This window comes from Dermacentor silvarum, chromosome 2 (assembly GCF_013339745.2).
Source record: "Dermacentor silvarum isolate Dsil-2018 chromosome 2, BIME_Dsil_1.4, whole genome shotgun sequence".
Classification (NCBI taxonomy): domain Eukaryota; kingdom Metazoa; phylum Arthropoda; class Arachnida; order Ixodida; family Ixodidae; genus Dermacentor; species Dermacentor silvarum.
In genome coordinates, this window is record NC_051155.1 from 221,741,397 (window position 1) to 221,757,020 (window position 15,624).

The following is a 15,624-nucleotide window of genomic DNA, read 5'->3' on the forward strand; positions in this document are numbered from 1 at the left end:
TGTGGGCAACCTTTCTCTTATTTTCCTTATCTCGCGTGCGTCATCGGACGCTCGCATCGAAACTAGAGAGCGCTAACCATAACTATTAGTTTCTGTTAATCACTTTGTGTTTCGTGGCTACTCTAGCTTCATGGTATTTAATAGGTGTTCAGTCACTCCCTTAACCAAACAAAGATGAACTAAAGATGTCTTCTTTCCTGATCGAACATTTCAATTTTCAATTAATATACAATAAAGAACGCCTCCCCAATGTCGTTTTAATTTTATTACATTATACAGATCAAAGTCAAGCCGGAGGCGTTACACCACACGTTTGTAACGCGGGCCGACCGTAGTGGTGGAGTAAAGAGACTGACGGCCCATCAAGCGCATCTGTGATGCGATATTATATAATTACGCTGATCAAAAGTGGGCCTTCGGCCCACTTTTGATCAGCGTATATGTTCATGCGCAGCAACTGGCAGGTGAAGGTTGACCGTGGGGAAAGGGAGGAGGAACGGAGCGGTGTAGTATAGATGGTTATTTTTGTCCACTGTACCTGGAGTCTCCGTATAATATAACTGTCGCAAAAAGAGAAAAAAAAAACTAACAAAAAAGGAAAGCCAACACTACCAAATCCACCTCTGATGCCTCCGAGACTCACTCTTACATAATTTCAGACAAAAGAAGAAGAATACGACGACGCGTACTGGAGCGTGACGAACAAAAACCCCACCTCGCCGCGAAGCCACAGCACGCTTTCGTGGAACGCGCATATGTCGCGCTTGTCCTCGAATTGCGATCCATCACGGCAGCCGGTAATCACGCGTGAAAGATGCTTTATATTCAAGAGACGCTCGTCGAAGCGAAAAAAGAACAGCGCGACAGTCGAGACAAAAAGAAAAGAAGGGTACACCCCCTGCTCCTTCGATATTCAACAGCTCACTGAGATGACGACGTACACCGAGGCACAAGGCAGCGAAAGAAACGTCGATATCCCTTTATTTCCTTTAGCTTTCCGTATTGCAGTTTTCGCCACTAATTTGTTTCTGCTCTTTTTCATGCTTTTTCTTCCTTTTCTTTCCTTTGCTAACAAGCGCTTTGCATTATTTGATGAGGTGCTTCAGAGAAGATATCGAGAGATGGGACACAGACGTCGCGATTATGTCGTCCTGCCTGGACGGGAAGAATGAGAAAATATCAGAGGAAAAACAAAGAAAAAAAAAGATACCCTTGTCAGGAAGCTGACACTTCTGATTTAACGAAATTAGAAGCTGACAAAAGGTGTACCGGGATCAATAAATTAAAAGCGATGAAGACATCATCACACCGCAATAAAAAAAAGCAAGCAACATTGATGTTCAATCCAAAGTATTAGACAAGATAAGCAGAGAGAGAGAGAGGAAGTAGAGGAGAAGAAGGAATTAAGACCGCTGAGGAACAGGGAAGGGAAATAACGGAGGAAAAACGGGGATTGAAGTATATCGGTTTCTGGCGGTCCATGAAAGGAAATTGGTTCCTGGTGTTCACGGCACGGAAGCTTGCTACGCTTATCGAACTCGGACAAATCCCCTGCTGCGGCAGGGGGCGAGGTTGGAGCAGCGTGAAATCCGTTTTAATGTTGTATCGCGGCCGCACAAAGCGTCCGCCTGGGTGAAGAATTAATCTTTTAATGCCCGCGAAGACGACGCGAGCATAGAGCCGCCCGGGCGAGATCGAAGCACGCTGCGCTCGAACAATGGGACCACGCACTCTCAAATCCCGTGATCACCGAAAAAGCGTCGCTGTGATTGTTCTTTCTTTCTTCTTGTCTGTGTTTCGTGAGGTCTTTCTTAGCACCTCTGCTGTATTATTTATTACACGAAATGATGTACGGATGCGAGCTTTAATAATGTATCTCGTTGTTTTAAATTAAATTGAACCCAACGAAACGCAGGGGATGATTAATAGATTAACAGTGTCAATTTGTCTTTTCAACAAGCTTGATTCGAGCCATCAGTTTTCTTGAAACCAACGTGATAGCGCATAAAAATTTTACATCGAATTAACTTTTTTGATGTATATCTTCATAACCTCGTCACAAAAAGGGTTAGGTTAAACGGCCCCCACTGACGAAGAAACGGTTTATCGACTCTGCAGATGGCAAAGCGCATTCCGCAATTCCTGAATGGATACTTGAACATACGCCGCAAAGTGATTTCAGAAACCGAGAGAATTTGGTGAAGGCCGAGAGCGTTAGCCTTGTGTTTCATCAGACTTGGGTGCAGTATATCTATTCTCATCAGTTTAGTAAAGCTGAATGTTGCGTAAGGCAGTATATAGGAAGTGACACGTGATCGCCTCAAGCGCGGAGTAACTACCGGAAATTGTTCTGATCTCCACGGAAAGACGCAAAACAACAAGAGGTCGTGAATGTCCAGTTAAGCGTCGTTATTTGGCAAACAAAGACAAAAAAAACACGGAGGAAAGAAAGTAGAGCTGAGAGCCGACTTTCAACTGTCACTTGGAGGGGTCACGAATGTCTTCATGCTCTACAGACGATGAACACAGGGCCTGTCCATGGGCCCTTAGCCCACGAGACCTGTGTCCCGTGGGCTGTGTCCCATGGCCAGGTGCCTGCACCACTCCACTTTCGACGGAACAAAAGTATTCGTCCGACACGGACATGCTACCTTATCGCACTCAATGTGTGACTTTGCGATACTATTTTCAGTGCAGGAATTGATTACGCTCCGGTGTTTCAGGTGCGCCATTCAGCGCGGTGGCTCAGTGCATACGGCGCTTTGCTGCTAAGCTTGAAGTAGTGGGTTCGATTTCCGGCCAGATCGGCCACATTTCGATGGTGGCGAAAATGCAAAAAATAATAATAATAACACTCGTGTACCATGTTTGGGTGCACGTTAAAGACCCGGAGGGGGTCAAAATCAATCAGGCGCCATGCACTATACGTCGCCCCTCACACCCCATTGTGAATCTTCGGGACGTTAAACCCCCCAAAGTAAATTAACCACATGTAGTTTACAATAATGAACAGATTTGTTGTTGTTTATTAACTGCACGTATAGAGTTTCCTACAAAAATTACTAAAGGAACACTCTGCGTTAGTAGCTAAAGAAGTCAGGCATCGGAATGGACATGCACGGTTTGGTTTGATGGTCTACGTATATGTGTCTTTACTGATGGCGCATAAAGAAGATACGTTTGCATAAATTTCCTCCTTCTGGCTTCGACCAGCTTCATGACTTCTAACATTGATCATTTTCACCAAATATTTCGTTCTAATTGCAACAAATTGCAGCGATTACATGTGTGCCCGTAATTTTATTGCCTTTACACAGTTAGAGTAAAATATGATTGCTCGAAAATTTAGAACACTAAAAGCGGATAAAAGTGTAATACGTAAAACCAAATGAACGTCAGAAGCCATACTAGGTGAAAGATTGGTGAAATCCACGTACTACAGACCCATCATTCCTTTGGTACAGACGAACGACCTCAGTGCCAGAGTTCGCTTTAGTACCGTATAGACTCGTGTCGCACCCGTGTAAGGGCCGCACGCCCAACTTGGCAGCCCACAATTTGGAATAAAAAAAAGTTCCAGTGACCAGCGTTCGCGTTCGGTGCCCTGATACAGCGCGCGCGCATCGATGAATTTTAACTCTGCCTACTTCCACTAGCCACTACTAGACGGCGAGAGTCATCTAGTAGCGGCATATATAGTATCTAGAGCCGTATAGTAGCCGCCCTTTCACGAGACCGAACCAAATGGTTTGGTCCCGTGTAAGGGCCCGTGTAGTGAGAATTGTGAAAGAAACGTGCGGCCCTTACACGAGTCTATACGGAGTAGGAGACTCTATGCCTTCAGGGATTACTGCTCTGCGTGCGTGTCTGACTCACCGCCCACGATGAGTCGCACGGTCGAGTTTCGCTGCGCCCCGCCGTGGAAGGCCACCGTGCACAGGTAGGCGCCGGAGTCGGAGAGCTCGAGGCGCGAGAGCCGCAGCGCCGCCGGCGACCGGGACACCGAAAACGAGGCCCGGCCGGCCCAGTGGACCCCGATGGCGTGCTGTCCGTTCCAGATGCCCCGGCGCTGCGTGTCTTCCACCATGTAGAAGGGCGTGCGCTCGCCGCCGCTGGAGTTGGCGGCCGTCGCCGGCGCGTACCACAGCACCTTGGCCGGGCTGTCGTCGTGCTCCGAGTCCACGTCGCACGGCAGCCACGTGTCCTGGCCGCGCTCGCCCTTGATCACTGCGCGAGGAAAGAGCTTTCATTCAGTTGGATGCACAACATCGAACGGCTACGCATCCGCATCGCATTCGTCTGAACGTGGCCTATACAAAATAGTCCTAGCGTGAAATTAAGCGGGTAGGACGGCCACTGTGCCCCGAGTACGATGAATGAGATGACACATACGCACTAATTCTGCAATTGAAGCGTATCTGCACTCCAAATGACCATCCTAGCGACCGCACTAATTGTACCTCAGGAGTCCACACCTTGAGCTTCAGCGTGTACTAGGACCGTAGACTAGTGTGACCTGTGCGCTAGTTATCATAGCATTCGACTGGAGTAACATGATAGGCCTGCCACCAGGAAATCATCTCCTGCTTTCATTAAGGGTATCTATCTATCTATCTATCTATCTATCTATCTATCTATCTATCTATCTATCTATCTATCTATCTATCTATCTATCTATCTATCTTTGTCGTCACTTGAAGAGGTAGGCTAAAGGCTCACTACCTGAAGAGGACCACCCTTCTGGTGATAAACAGTGCATTTGTCCCATTCGCATGGATGTGCTAAAAAGTTGTAAGAAACACAATGTAATTAAATCGTAACGCGTAACGCATAAATAAGACCAAATGATTTTTTTTTCAATGACATATCAACCCTAGGGAATAAAACAGAGAAATGGTTTATTTGCTAGAATCGGTTATTTCTGACTTTGGATACGACTGGAGTGCCAACATCATAAGCCATCGCAGTAGAACGTGACGCACGCTTTGCTAGAATACTTAATGACAAGAAATCTGCGCAACAGGCTTCAGCGTCAATTTGTACCGTAGTCGTGTGAGTGATCGTGAAGGAAACGGCTATGATCGTGTGCCTGTGCGTTGTTTCTCTATTTCTCTGTTGTCTTTCTACCTTCCCCTCCCTCGTTTCCCAGTGTAAGATACCACACTGAATTTTCTGTCCTAGTTAACATCCCTGCATATATCCTTTTTTTCGTCTCTCTCCCTCTCTCTCCTTAAGTACAATGATCCCTTGGCTTCGGTTATATGGATTAAAGGGGAAGGGTTGGGTGGTAAGGATTATGCGTCTTACAGTTCGGGACTTAGGTGGCTCATGCGCACATATAAGCGCACTCTTGAAGAACTTTTTCTGCGTGTCCAGGACTGTCAGCCATTGTAGCGGCGAAATCTACATAGTGGTACGCTCGCGACTATAGGCTCTTGGCATCAGAGATAAGCAGTGTCAGACGCGACCATATGAAATTGTACTGAGGGTGCTGTGGGCTCCCGTCAAGCTGCTCTTAAGGGCAGCTTTCACCCACAGCCTCCTTCATCTTTTGGAAAAAAAAATTGTATTGTAAATCTTCAGAGCTTCAAGCCGCCATCGCATCCCCGGGTGTCAGGCTGCCCGGCGCAGGTTCAAATTATTCCTTTGGTATAATTTGATCTCTCTTTTGTGACGCTTCTCGTCACCCTTTTTCCTCTTTCTCCAACGCAGCGTAACTACCCGGCACAGTTCTAGTTGACGTCCCTGAACTTTTCATCACCATTTATTTTTCTCCTCTACCGTTCTGCGGAAACTGCAATCGACAACTGCCAGTGGCCATTCGCACTACATATCCACGGCCAACGTGAAAACGTTAAACATGTTGAAAACGTGAACAACCCCCCCCCCCCCCCCCCCCCCATGTAAAATATATTTATATATAAAATTATTCGAGCTATACCGTATTACCACATTTTTCTCGCGCACTTCCTCCATTTTTCATCACAGACGTTGATCCTGTCATGCTGTGGATTCGGTTTTTGGCTTCCGTAACTCGCTCTGAGGAAAGGCAGAGGAAGCTACACGAAGACCGAACACAGTGTTGCCAGGTCCGACGAGGCGGCGTAGCCAAATGCTAGTGAAGTTGTAGCCCAAATGTAGCCGCACACAAAAAACCTGCAAAAAAATTCGTAGCCAAATATAGCTATTTATATTTGCAGTTTTATTTGTGTATACATTTTCACATGCGACTACGGCAATCTTTTTTTGCACAACCCGTCATAACACAATGTCCGTGCCGGAGTGACTGTCGACCCTCGACATTAACAACAGCAACACAATGCTTGCACAGAACGCTTTTTGGTTGGGCCCAGACGCTCTTAAGCTCCAGCGAATCGCAGCAGAGGGCGAGATCAGTGTTTTTTATTTTATGACAGATAGTACTGAGTTATTATTTTGTTATTTACAGTAATATGAACTACGAACTCTACTTTTCAGCTGACGTGAACGCAAAATAATGTTTAGCATTATCGATCTCTCACGTCATCTCTGCCTACGGCGTAGAAGTTCAGCTGTCCAGCGATCTGCGACGTGATCACGGCTTCTTTTTTTATGAGCTAAAACAAGTCGTTCGCGCTATGATGCCTCGGATTATTTGTTTCATCGTCCTATCTTGTTTTCTCGTTTTTTTCAATTAGCTTGGCCCGTGTTAGCTGGTATATGCTCTATATACTGTCCATTAACATCAACCTGGCCGCCATCTTAGGTCTCTAGCACGGCAACAACATGCGTTAAAATGAAATGTCGGACAACAGATGCCCCTCGATGTCTGAATCGGTGTAAGCGAAGCTTTGAAAGTTTACTGCGCAAAACGGCCCACCAGTGTAAGAAGCACGCAGTCGTATGCGGCGACCAGCACGTCCCGAACGTAACTCGCTCGATATGGTAAAAGCCGCGACAGCGCACAAACAGCAAAGGTAAACAACAAATTTTTAACAGTGGTTATGCTGTGAAAACCGGGGACTGACAAAAAGAAAACCATGTTGATGTGCTAATAAAGTTTTAGAACAGGGGCCCCCAAAGTTTGGGGCCCCAAAGAGGCTTGCGGGTGTTAGCGTTGGGGCATGCAGGAGTGAAGAGCTTTAGAATAGGCGTTTTGCGTTTGCGGATAGCGTGTTGCGCTTGCAGCGTCACTACGGCGTCAAAGAAAAGCTGTTGTAAATATTAAAATAAAAGATGCCATTTTATGATAAGTAGAATAATTTAGATTTTCTTGTTTTCGCGTTAAATTACAATTTAGAACTTAGCAGCAAGCAGATTGTTGCGCTTAGTTCTGAGTAACCAACTTTACGTACCTTCACCCAGCCAAGTCAATCCGTGTTATGCCTACGAGCCATGAAATCGACAATTCAATTCGGAATCAGCGGTGTCTAATGAATCAAGCTTCATTACACATGTTAGTTGAGAGAAAGCGATAACCGCAATCACTTCTCCTAGCTTACAACTTCACGCGTTACCACGAATCGAGCCCAGTTTGGTGCTTGGTTAGAGCAGTCGCTTCGATAGGAACCACCATGTTTGTTGACGAAAGCTTTTGGGGCAGCTTTTGGGGCTCCCGCTAAATTGATTAAATAGCGTGCCCGACGCTAAACGCGAACACACAGTTCGCGCCTTGCGCATGCGCAGTGGCTTCAACGCTATTTCTTTGGGGCCCCAAAACGTTTGAGGCCCCTATTCTAAAACTGTCTAATAATTGCTGGGGTTTTACGTGCCAAAACCACGATATGATTGGGAGGCATGACGCAGTGGGGGACTCCGGATTAATTTTGGCCACCTCAGGTTCTTTAACGTACGCCTAAATCTAATTACACTGGAGTTCCTGCATGAAGCCTTGATCGAAATGCGGCCGCCGTGGCCGGGAATCAAACCCGCGTCCTCGAGCCAGCAGCGCGACACCTCACAAGCTAAGGTGAAGTTCATGTGACGTGGTGCACTGATGTCATCGTGGCAAACATGTTTCGATATTAGCAGAATGAGTATCTGCATCCGTGAGGTTACGGGCAAACCATATAGAAGTAAAAGCACCAGAACCCACCTTTGGCTCGGGGTCTTGCTCCCATTCTTTTTAACACGAAAGTGTTTTATGCCGGGGTCCACCAAGACTTCACTGACGTATTTCCGTCACGGAAATACGTCATAGAACATAATACAAAGAAAGAAACCAGAAGAAAAAGTTCCACAAACATGCAAAATTTGGAAATCGAACCCACGACCTCTCGGTCCGCGACGATAGATTGCCGAGCGTTTAACCCATTGCGCCACAAACGCATTTGCAGACAGCTACACAGACGCGCCTTATATATCTAACACTCCTGCGTGTACCCGCGCTCTTGCTCGGGGCGGTGCCGCCGCCTACGAGCAGAAAAGAGAAGTACTGCATTATGACACTAGACAGTTTTAGCAGAGCGTTGCTTACGCTCCGCTCCGCTAACGTTTCACGCACACCGCTGGCTGCATGAACTGCGTTGATTTGGCTTGTTTGACAAGCGCGTCTGCCAGAGACGCCGGCCACGCGCGCTCAGCGCGGCTGTAAAACGGCAAAGCAACCTGTAGACGCATCCTAACGCTCCGCTCAAATGGCTTTGTAGCGTACCGTGGGCAGCGTTCTTCGTTCCGCTGCCGATATGAGCGTTGTGCGCACGCGCATTAGCGTTCCCGCTAGCGTTCCGCTGAGCGGCTCTGCGCGAATCGTTCGGACACGACGGTCTGAGCGGAGCGGACCGTGAACGCTCTGCTAAAACTGTCTACTAACGCGCACCGACAATGAACGCTTCGGTGGTCTCAGCACTACGACGCCTCGATGCCAGCATTCGAAGGGACGCTGGCATCAAGAAGCACTACCAACGCCACCTAGGTGGCGTTCACCGTACTCAGCACAGCGGAGCGTGGCCTCCGCAATTAGCTCTGAAAATGTTTCTGAAGTTGATCGCGGAGGCTGCAATTACGACGCGCTGTACGCGCTGATTTGACTCGGTGACGATTCAGTTACGTGCTTTGTCTTGCGCGTTGTATTAGTATAGAACACTTTCGTGTTCTATACCGATTCCTATATAAGAGGGATCAACCACAGTTTTTTTATACGTTCTCGCATACTTGGCCTACTTCCCCATGTTCCGATTCTCCTGTCTGAGGAGGATCCGATCTTACGTCCAACCTATCGAAATAAATCTCGAATGTAAGCACGAACAAAAATTCATCTAGCAGGAGAAGGAAAATGGCAGTAAATCTTCGCGCGAGAAACGTGGAGTAGGTCGAAAGCTGTGCCCAGTGCGATACTTCACCCAGAAGACATGACCATGAACATACAGGAGCGTGTCATCCACCCGTGCTTCCCTTCTTTCATGTCGGCGCCACGATCGCCCGACGGCCCCAACCCTATGTTATTGCTCTCCCTTGCTGAGCACAGCCATGTTAGTAGTGTACTGTGAAAAACCCACTACTCCTAGGTTCATCCCTTTGCTCGGGGATCGGGTGCATAACGGTCAAGCGGGGTGTAAGTTATATGCATCAAAGATCAAAGCCACCGGCTCAGACAAGGGCGCAGAGAGGGAAGAGAAGGGGGGGGGGGGGGGGCTCATTTCGCGCACGCGCGCACGCCCAGCCACGCGGCCGGATCATTCAGCTAAAGCTTAGCCTACGAGATTTGCGTCTACCCGATCAGAGGCACTGCGGAGAGTGGATTAGGGCGCCACTTATAGCCCAAACAAAGCCAAGTCCCAGATTTTCAGTAGCCCAAATATAGCCACATAGCCAACTCGTCCAAGACGACGCCAAAATATTTTTTCCTGTAGCCCAATTTGGCTATATATAGCCAAACCTGGCAACACTGAGTCCGAACATCGCATGACGGAGACGCAGCACGCGGAAAACCCATATTCACCTCCGTCTTGGGCTTTTTGTGGAAGGGAGTCTTCGTGAACTGTTTCTTTCTGTGCGCCCGCTCCTTTCCTTTACCTCTTTCTCCAGTCTCATTTCTTATTCCCTTCTTCTACCTTCTCATCTTTCTTTCCTCCATTCCCTTCCCCCCGTCCGACCACCAGCACAGTCTTGGATAACCTTCCAGCCTTTTCTTCTTCTTCGTCTCTCTCTTAGCACCACGCATGACAAGATAGTCAAGACTGCATGATGCTTGAAACGTAAAGAAAAACATTCCATTGCTGAAAAAATTCTCCATTTTGTCTCAAGAACGCATTAAGAGTGGTGTGCCTTCGGCGCTGACGTTCACTGTTCTGCGCTTATAGATATATATGACAGCCCAGTGAAAACAGCCTCGCTTCGAGCATTCAAGAACATAACGAAACAACATTTCTGGAAATAAAGAAAACATATCGTCTGCGAGTTTTTCGTCGCTCCGATTCCTCCTAGCCTCAGCCGTTATAAAAGCGAAGGCGGGAACAAGAAGAGGAAAGGCGGAGGGGGAGCGTCTGACCCACTGCTAAAAGAGCACCGGCTTGTTATTCAGCCAAAACACGGCCGCTCTCACTTCGTAATAATCGACACTCCAAAGACAACACGCAGGGGCGAATCGCCCGCCATTGCTTCAGCAAGGGCCCGCGCTCTCGCAAAACTCAGCGAACGCAAAGTAAACAGGCCGTTTGCAGCGCAAGTTGGGTGCGAGCCGGCGCCTTTTGATTCTCGTTCGGAGCACCCTTATAACCTTCTCAGCGGCGGCCCTGAATTTTGCGCCTCTCGATTTGGCTGGTGCCCGCGAGAACGCGCAGAAAAAGCAGTTCGCGCGCGCCGCTACACCAAGAAAAAACAGAGCCGCTGGGGGAAGCAGCAGCAGCAGCGGTGGCGGTAGCAGAGGAAACAGTTAGAAAACGGGCCAAGTAAGTCTGCGCGAACAGAGAAGGGAATACAGGGATACGCCAAGCGAACTGCTGCGCAGTTAGTGCCTATATGCAGCGCGCTGACGCGCTTTTCCAAAGTTTCGCGCTTGCGATTCGCGAGCATCTCATTTGCCCGAAGCGTGCACGATCCTTTCTTTTCTTTCACGCGAACTCCAGAAGCCAAAGCAGCGACCCGGAATCGAGTCAAGAAAGAAGTACCAGAGAAGGCGCCTGCACCGGGCCTGTGAAAGTGAAACGGGTTATTCCTTTTTCTTTTCTTTTTTTTTTCTCATACGCATATCTTTTTTAAAACGGAAACGGTGAGAGGTTTCAATCCAATCAACGGCGCGGACCATTCTTCTCTCCTCTGTTTTTTTTTCATCGTTTTCTTTCTTTTCTCGCACGCAGAGGAGCTACGTGGTCCCAGGTACACCAGCAAGGAAAAACGAAAGAAGGAATCGAGAGGATGGCTGTGCACTTGAGGTTATAAGTTTACGCGTAAAAACGCCGTAGGCATACAGTAGAGGTAGGAAAGCGGATGAACATTTTTCGCTTTGTTTGCACATCATATCGCACGTGTACTATATAGTGATCCGAAAAAGCGCACCGGTGAAGTAAATGTGCTTAAGGAACAGCTCCGACAAACGCGCCTTTACTCGTGTTCATGGTGCGTCGTCTGCGACCGAAAACATCGTTCGGACGAGCTCAGAAGAGTAAGACTAGGGAGTTGCACGTAGGCTCCCTAAGTAAGACTAAGCCTAGAATCATCATGCCGGCAGGCTATAATTACACTCAGCACAGCGTCTCCGAGTGTTTCTTTTTACGGCGAAGCTGTATATGGCTACCCCGTCAATGGCTACCCCGGCTACCCCGGCTACCCCGGTTCTTGACAGCTATTTCTGCGTCCGTGCGTGTACACCGGCACGTCGACGAAGAACAATTTTCGTCTCCAGAGCTAGTGTAATTCTGAGTTTCCGCCTAACAGAATTATGTTTTCTCGCATGTTCAAATTACAATCCGATGCTGTCATGTCTGCAGGTTGTGTGTAACTCGTACTTTACAAATTTTGCGGCGCAATTTACTTTGAGAAATTCAATTAGTTCAATAACGCACGTGCGCCAGGTGGAGGATCTACTACAATGAGGATATATTCTGCACTCCGGCACACCTGTGTGCGCGCGTGAAGAACGTGTGCACACGATGTATCTGTCCTTGATGAGTGGGCGCTCTGTCCGTTGCATCGGTCACGCAGTGTGTGCTGCGACTGTGATCGAATAGACATCAGGGCAAGACTGTCAAAAAAATTACAGCGACGTTCACTTCGTGAACGCGGGTTACGCGCAAGCGTTTGGACACCGCGAAGTGCACCGCGCCATCGAAACACCAACGGAAAGGGTGCGAGCGAGTTCGTGGACGCTACATTTATCTCAATGGTGTGACACCTTGTGGTGGTGGCGCTTGCGTAACCTCGGCAACAACTTCGCTGTACATCAACTTTCCCAGGGTGGAATGGTTCGGATTTTTTTCTTTTGTTTTTTAACTTGCACCTCCAATATCGGCGCTAATTAGGAGCGTTTTTTGTGCGAGGAGAGGCATACAAAGCTGCTGATAGAGCCTGAATTGTATTTCGGGGCAAGTTTGGAAATCTACTCGTCAAGTCTTGCTAGGCAAGGGCCAGGGCTGTAATAAATTACCCCGCCCTTTTTATGGGACGTGCTCCGCGGGAATTGGTGTTCGCATGGCGCAGGTTGCGGTTTGATGCTGCTGTGGAAGCGTTTGGTGGTGTGTCCCGTACCACAAGTCTAAGACATTGTTGACACTGGCAATAAATGTCCTAATCGTGTTCCTTCTTTTATGAGCAGCTTTCTGCCCATTGTCCTTTGTATTCTACCGCGTTTCTCTTTGACAGAAAGTTCAAATAGCCTTTGTTTAGATTCTGTATACTTCAGCAGTTATCGCAATTGTTTCAGGTGGTCTTTTGCGGTAAGTGTCAATGTTCTTGTCTGACACAACGCACCTGCATTCCTGTTAGCTCCTAATTCCTTTTGATTCAGTCTCCATCTTAAAGGGACCATAAAGGCAAATACTAAGTAGAGCTGAAGTGGTAGATTATTGCTCGGGAACGTCTAAGGTGTCAATATTATCGAGAACAGAGCGTTAGTTATCAAGAAATTTAGGTGAATGCGAGAGACGATTTGAGACTTTACCGGGACATTCAAGTACTAGCCCAACGAGCATACATTTCCTCATAAATAAGTCACTAGCACTCAACCACTCGTAATAAAAAGATCATTGCATTGCATTATAAGACGGGAAAAAATGGTACTTGTCTACTTCTATTCGATTCTATAAGAAAAAAGTAACTTTTTGATGTTACCCTTGACAACAACGCGGGCGGTCGAGGTTTCGTTTTCGCTCGAACTGCGTCGCCCGCGATTGCGCATTTCGATAGTTTCGTTATCGCGTAGAGCTGCGCTAGTTTTGCTTGTTCACGAAATCCACACAAACTAAGAATATCACAGAACGACGTCCATCGCGACGAGCGTCGAAGATCGTGTTTGTGATTCGGCGCGCGCTTTCACTTCCTCTTTAGCCCTAGTCGTCTCTGTCTAGGCTCAGTTTCTGGCCGCGTTATTGCGTTTTACTCAAGAAACCGTAGTGCCGGCTGTCGGGAGCTGTTTTACTCACCGACGGCAGCAGAGGGCGGTGATGGCGTATGAATTGTGCTACAGGTATGCAGACCCTTCAGCGCTGATTTTCTCCGAAACTAAGTCTTTTCTTGGGACGACACAAGTGCTGCGAAGTTTCTGGAATGATATTTTAACAGTCTACGTTGACTTAATATTTGCCTTTAGTGCCCCTTTAACGAGTATCTATTAAAGCTTTATATTCTTGTAAGTTCTACAAAAAATGCGCTGATAGACTGTTTCCATCGTATAAAATATGCTAAAAACAACCTTCGTCACCTCCACACCGCATTCTCGCACATTTACTTGCGATACAAGTTGTACTACGCATCTTCATTGGTTTGTGAAGTTTCTTGTATGAAGCCTCTAGTCTGTCATATGTGCCTCCGAGATATGCTCTCCGTTCGCGTTTCGCTTGTGACAGTAAGTTATGCTCTGTGTTTGCGCTTATTCTACCCACCTTTTATGAAGCGTGTTGTGTGTTATATTTCGAATTACGCAAACGACAACAAAAACACTGCAAAAAAGTGACGCAAAGTTAGGCACCTAAATATCGGAAGCAAATGGCGTCATTCGTCATGTGCCTAAATGGCACTAAAATTCAGCACCGCACCAAACATAGCGACTTCATCAATAGACATAGCATTGGCACCTTAATTGATCAAGTTCGTCAACGTGCAGCTGAAGCAGCGATTCATGACACCGATTTAAACTTGCCATCTCAAGTACAATTAGTCGCAGGTTTATGTGAAGAGCCTTTAGTTTTCTTATCTTCTTTATTTTGTAAATAACACGGGCACGTAGATCGATAAAGATATGACCGGTGAAGAAGACGCCAGTATCAATTAAGGAGAGAAGCTTGTTTGATGACAGTAAGCTTTTTAAAAAAACACGACATTTACCGCAATCAAGTAAAAAGTGGCTTTTGCTGTCCGTGCAAGCCACCCATTGCAGGGCGCTTCAAGGCACCTAATTAAATGTTTCCATAGTAACATTGATCTGAAAGATGCTTTACAAAAACATGTGTTTCTGCGCGGCTTATTGGATGCAAAAGACGCATTATGTCATGATCTCACTTAAAAAATTTGCTTTAGCAGTCGAAAAGGCAAAACTAACTTTGAGCTTGCGAAACTTGAGAGCTTACTTTCCACATACGTGTATGCAAGTTATAGTGTTCCGTAAAGAAGCCACCACTGCTCAGAATCAATTGTCGCGCCATGCGCCTTGCTTTCCTGCGTGACGCAGGTTTTTGATGGCGGGACTCATTTAAGACGACGTTCAGCAGCACTCGGAGATTATTTGTTTGTGATCAAAATTACCTTTGGAGTGACCCGTTCGTTACAAGAGCTCATCTCGATAGCCAACCAAAAACAACTCTATGAGAATATTTTTGTTTTCGAGCCAGGTGTTCAAACCACCACACCAGTGCAGTTGCGTTGAAGTGACGGCTTATACACCTCATTCCAGGATAGCACGTAAGAGTACAGAATTATTTACGGCAGAAGGGGGAAGCTATCACTGCTGAGCGACTGTGTCGAAAAGCGCAATCGGTCTTCGTAGAGCGTCGGAGACCCTCGAACAGCTTCAGGATCGTTTGAACGGTGCTTGGTGAAGCGCACTATTTGTCTCACAGTTAAAAAGTGCCACTTTGTTACGTGGTTTCTTTACGTACAACAACATTTAGCGCTCTAAAACTGTGCCAACAGCATCTCTACTTTTCAACATACAGTCAGATTTTTCTTTGTTATCATACAACCGCATTTCGCGCTCTTTCTTTGTGCAGCCGGGCATTGCTTTGGGGTTGCGCTACTGCAAATCACACCCTCACGGCTCCTGCCTTTACAAACCATTCGCATCTTATAAGGCAAAGAATAGCGGAAAAAAAAGTAGCGGACTTTAACGAAAAATTTGACGACATTACATTTAACGCCGTCTGTGCGCGTGTCGGCGAGGCACGCTGCTGCCTAACCTTCAGTTCCAACATCCGCCGACAGTTCAGTCCGTGTAACTTGGAGAAGAGCTCTTTTGCTTGCACACTGATGCGGAAGGAGTCGCTAAGCCAGACACGA

At 47.2% G+C, this 15,624-nt stretch overlaps 1 protein-coding gene across 1 annotated transcript in view; it reads right to left on the minus strand.

Moving 5' to 3' along the window:
* Nucleotides 1-15,624, minus strand: part of LOC119442699 (hemicentin-2) — a 295,183-nt gene that overhangs the window by 205,298 nt on the left and 74,261 nt on the right. Inside the window, exon 2 of the mRNA XM_037707667.2 lies at nucleotides 3,877-4,227. Coding sequence (XP_037563595.1) covers nucleotides 3,877-4,227 — 351 coding nt within the window. The remainder of the gene's footprint in view (nucleotides 1-3,876; nucleotides 4,228-15,624) is intronic.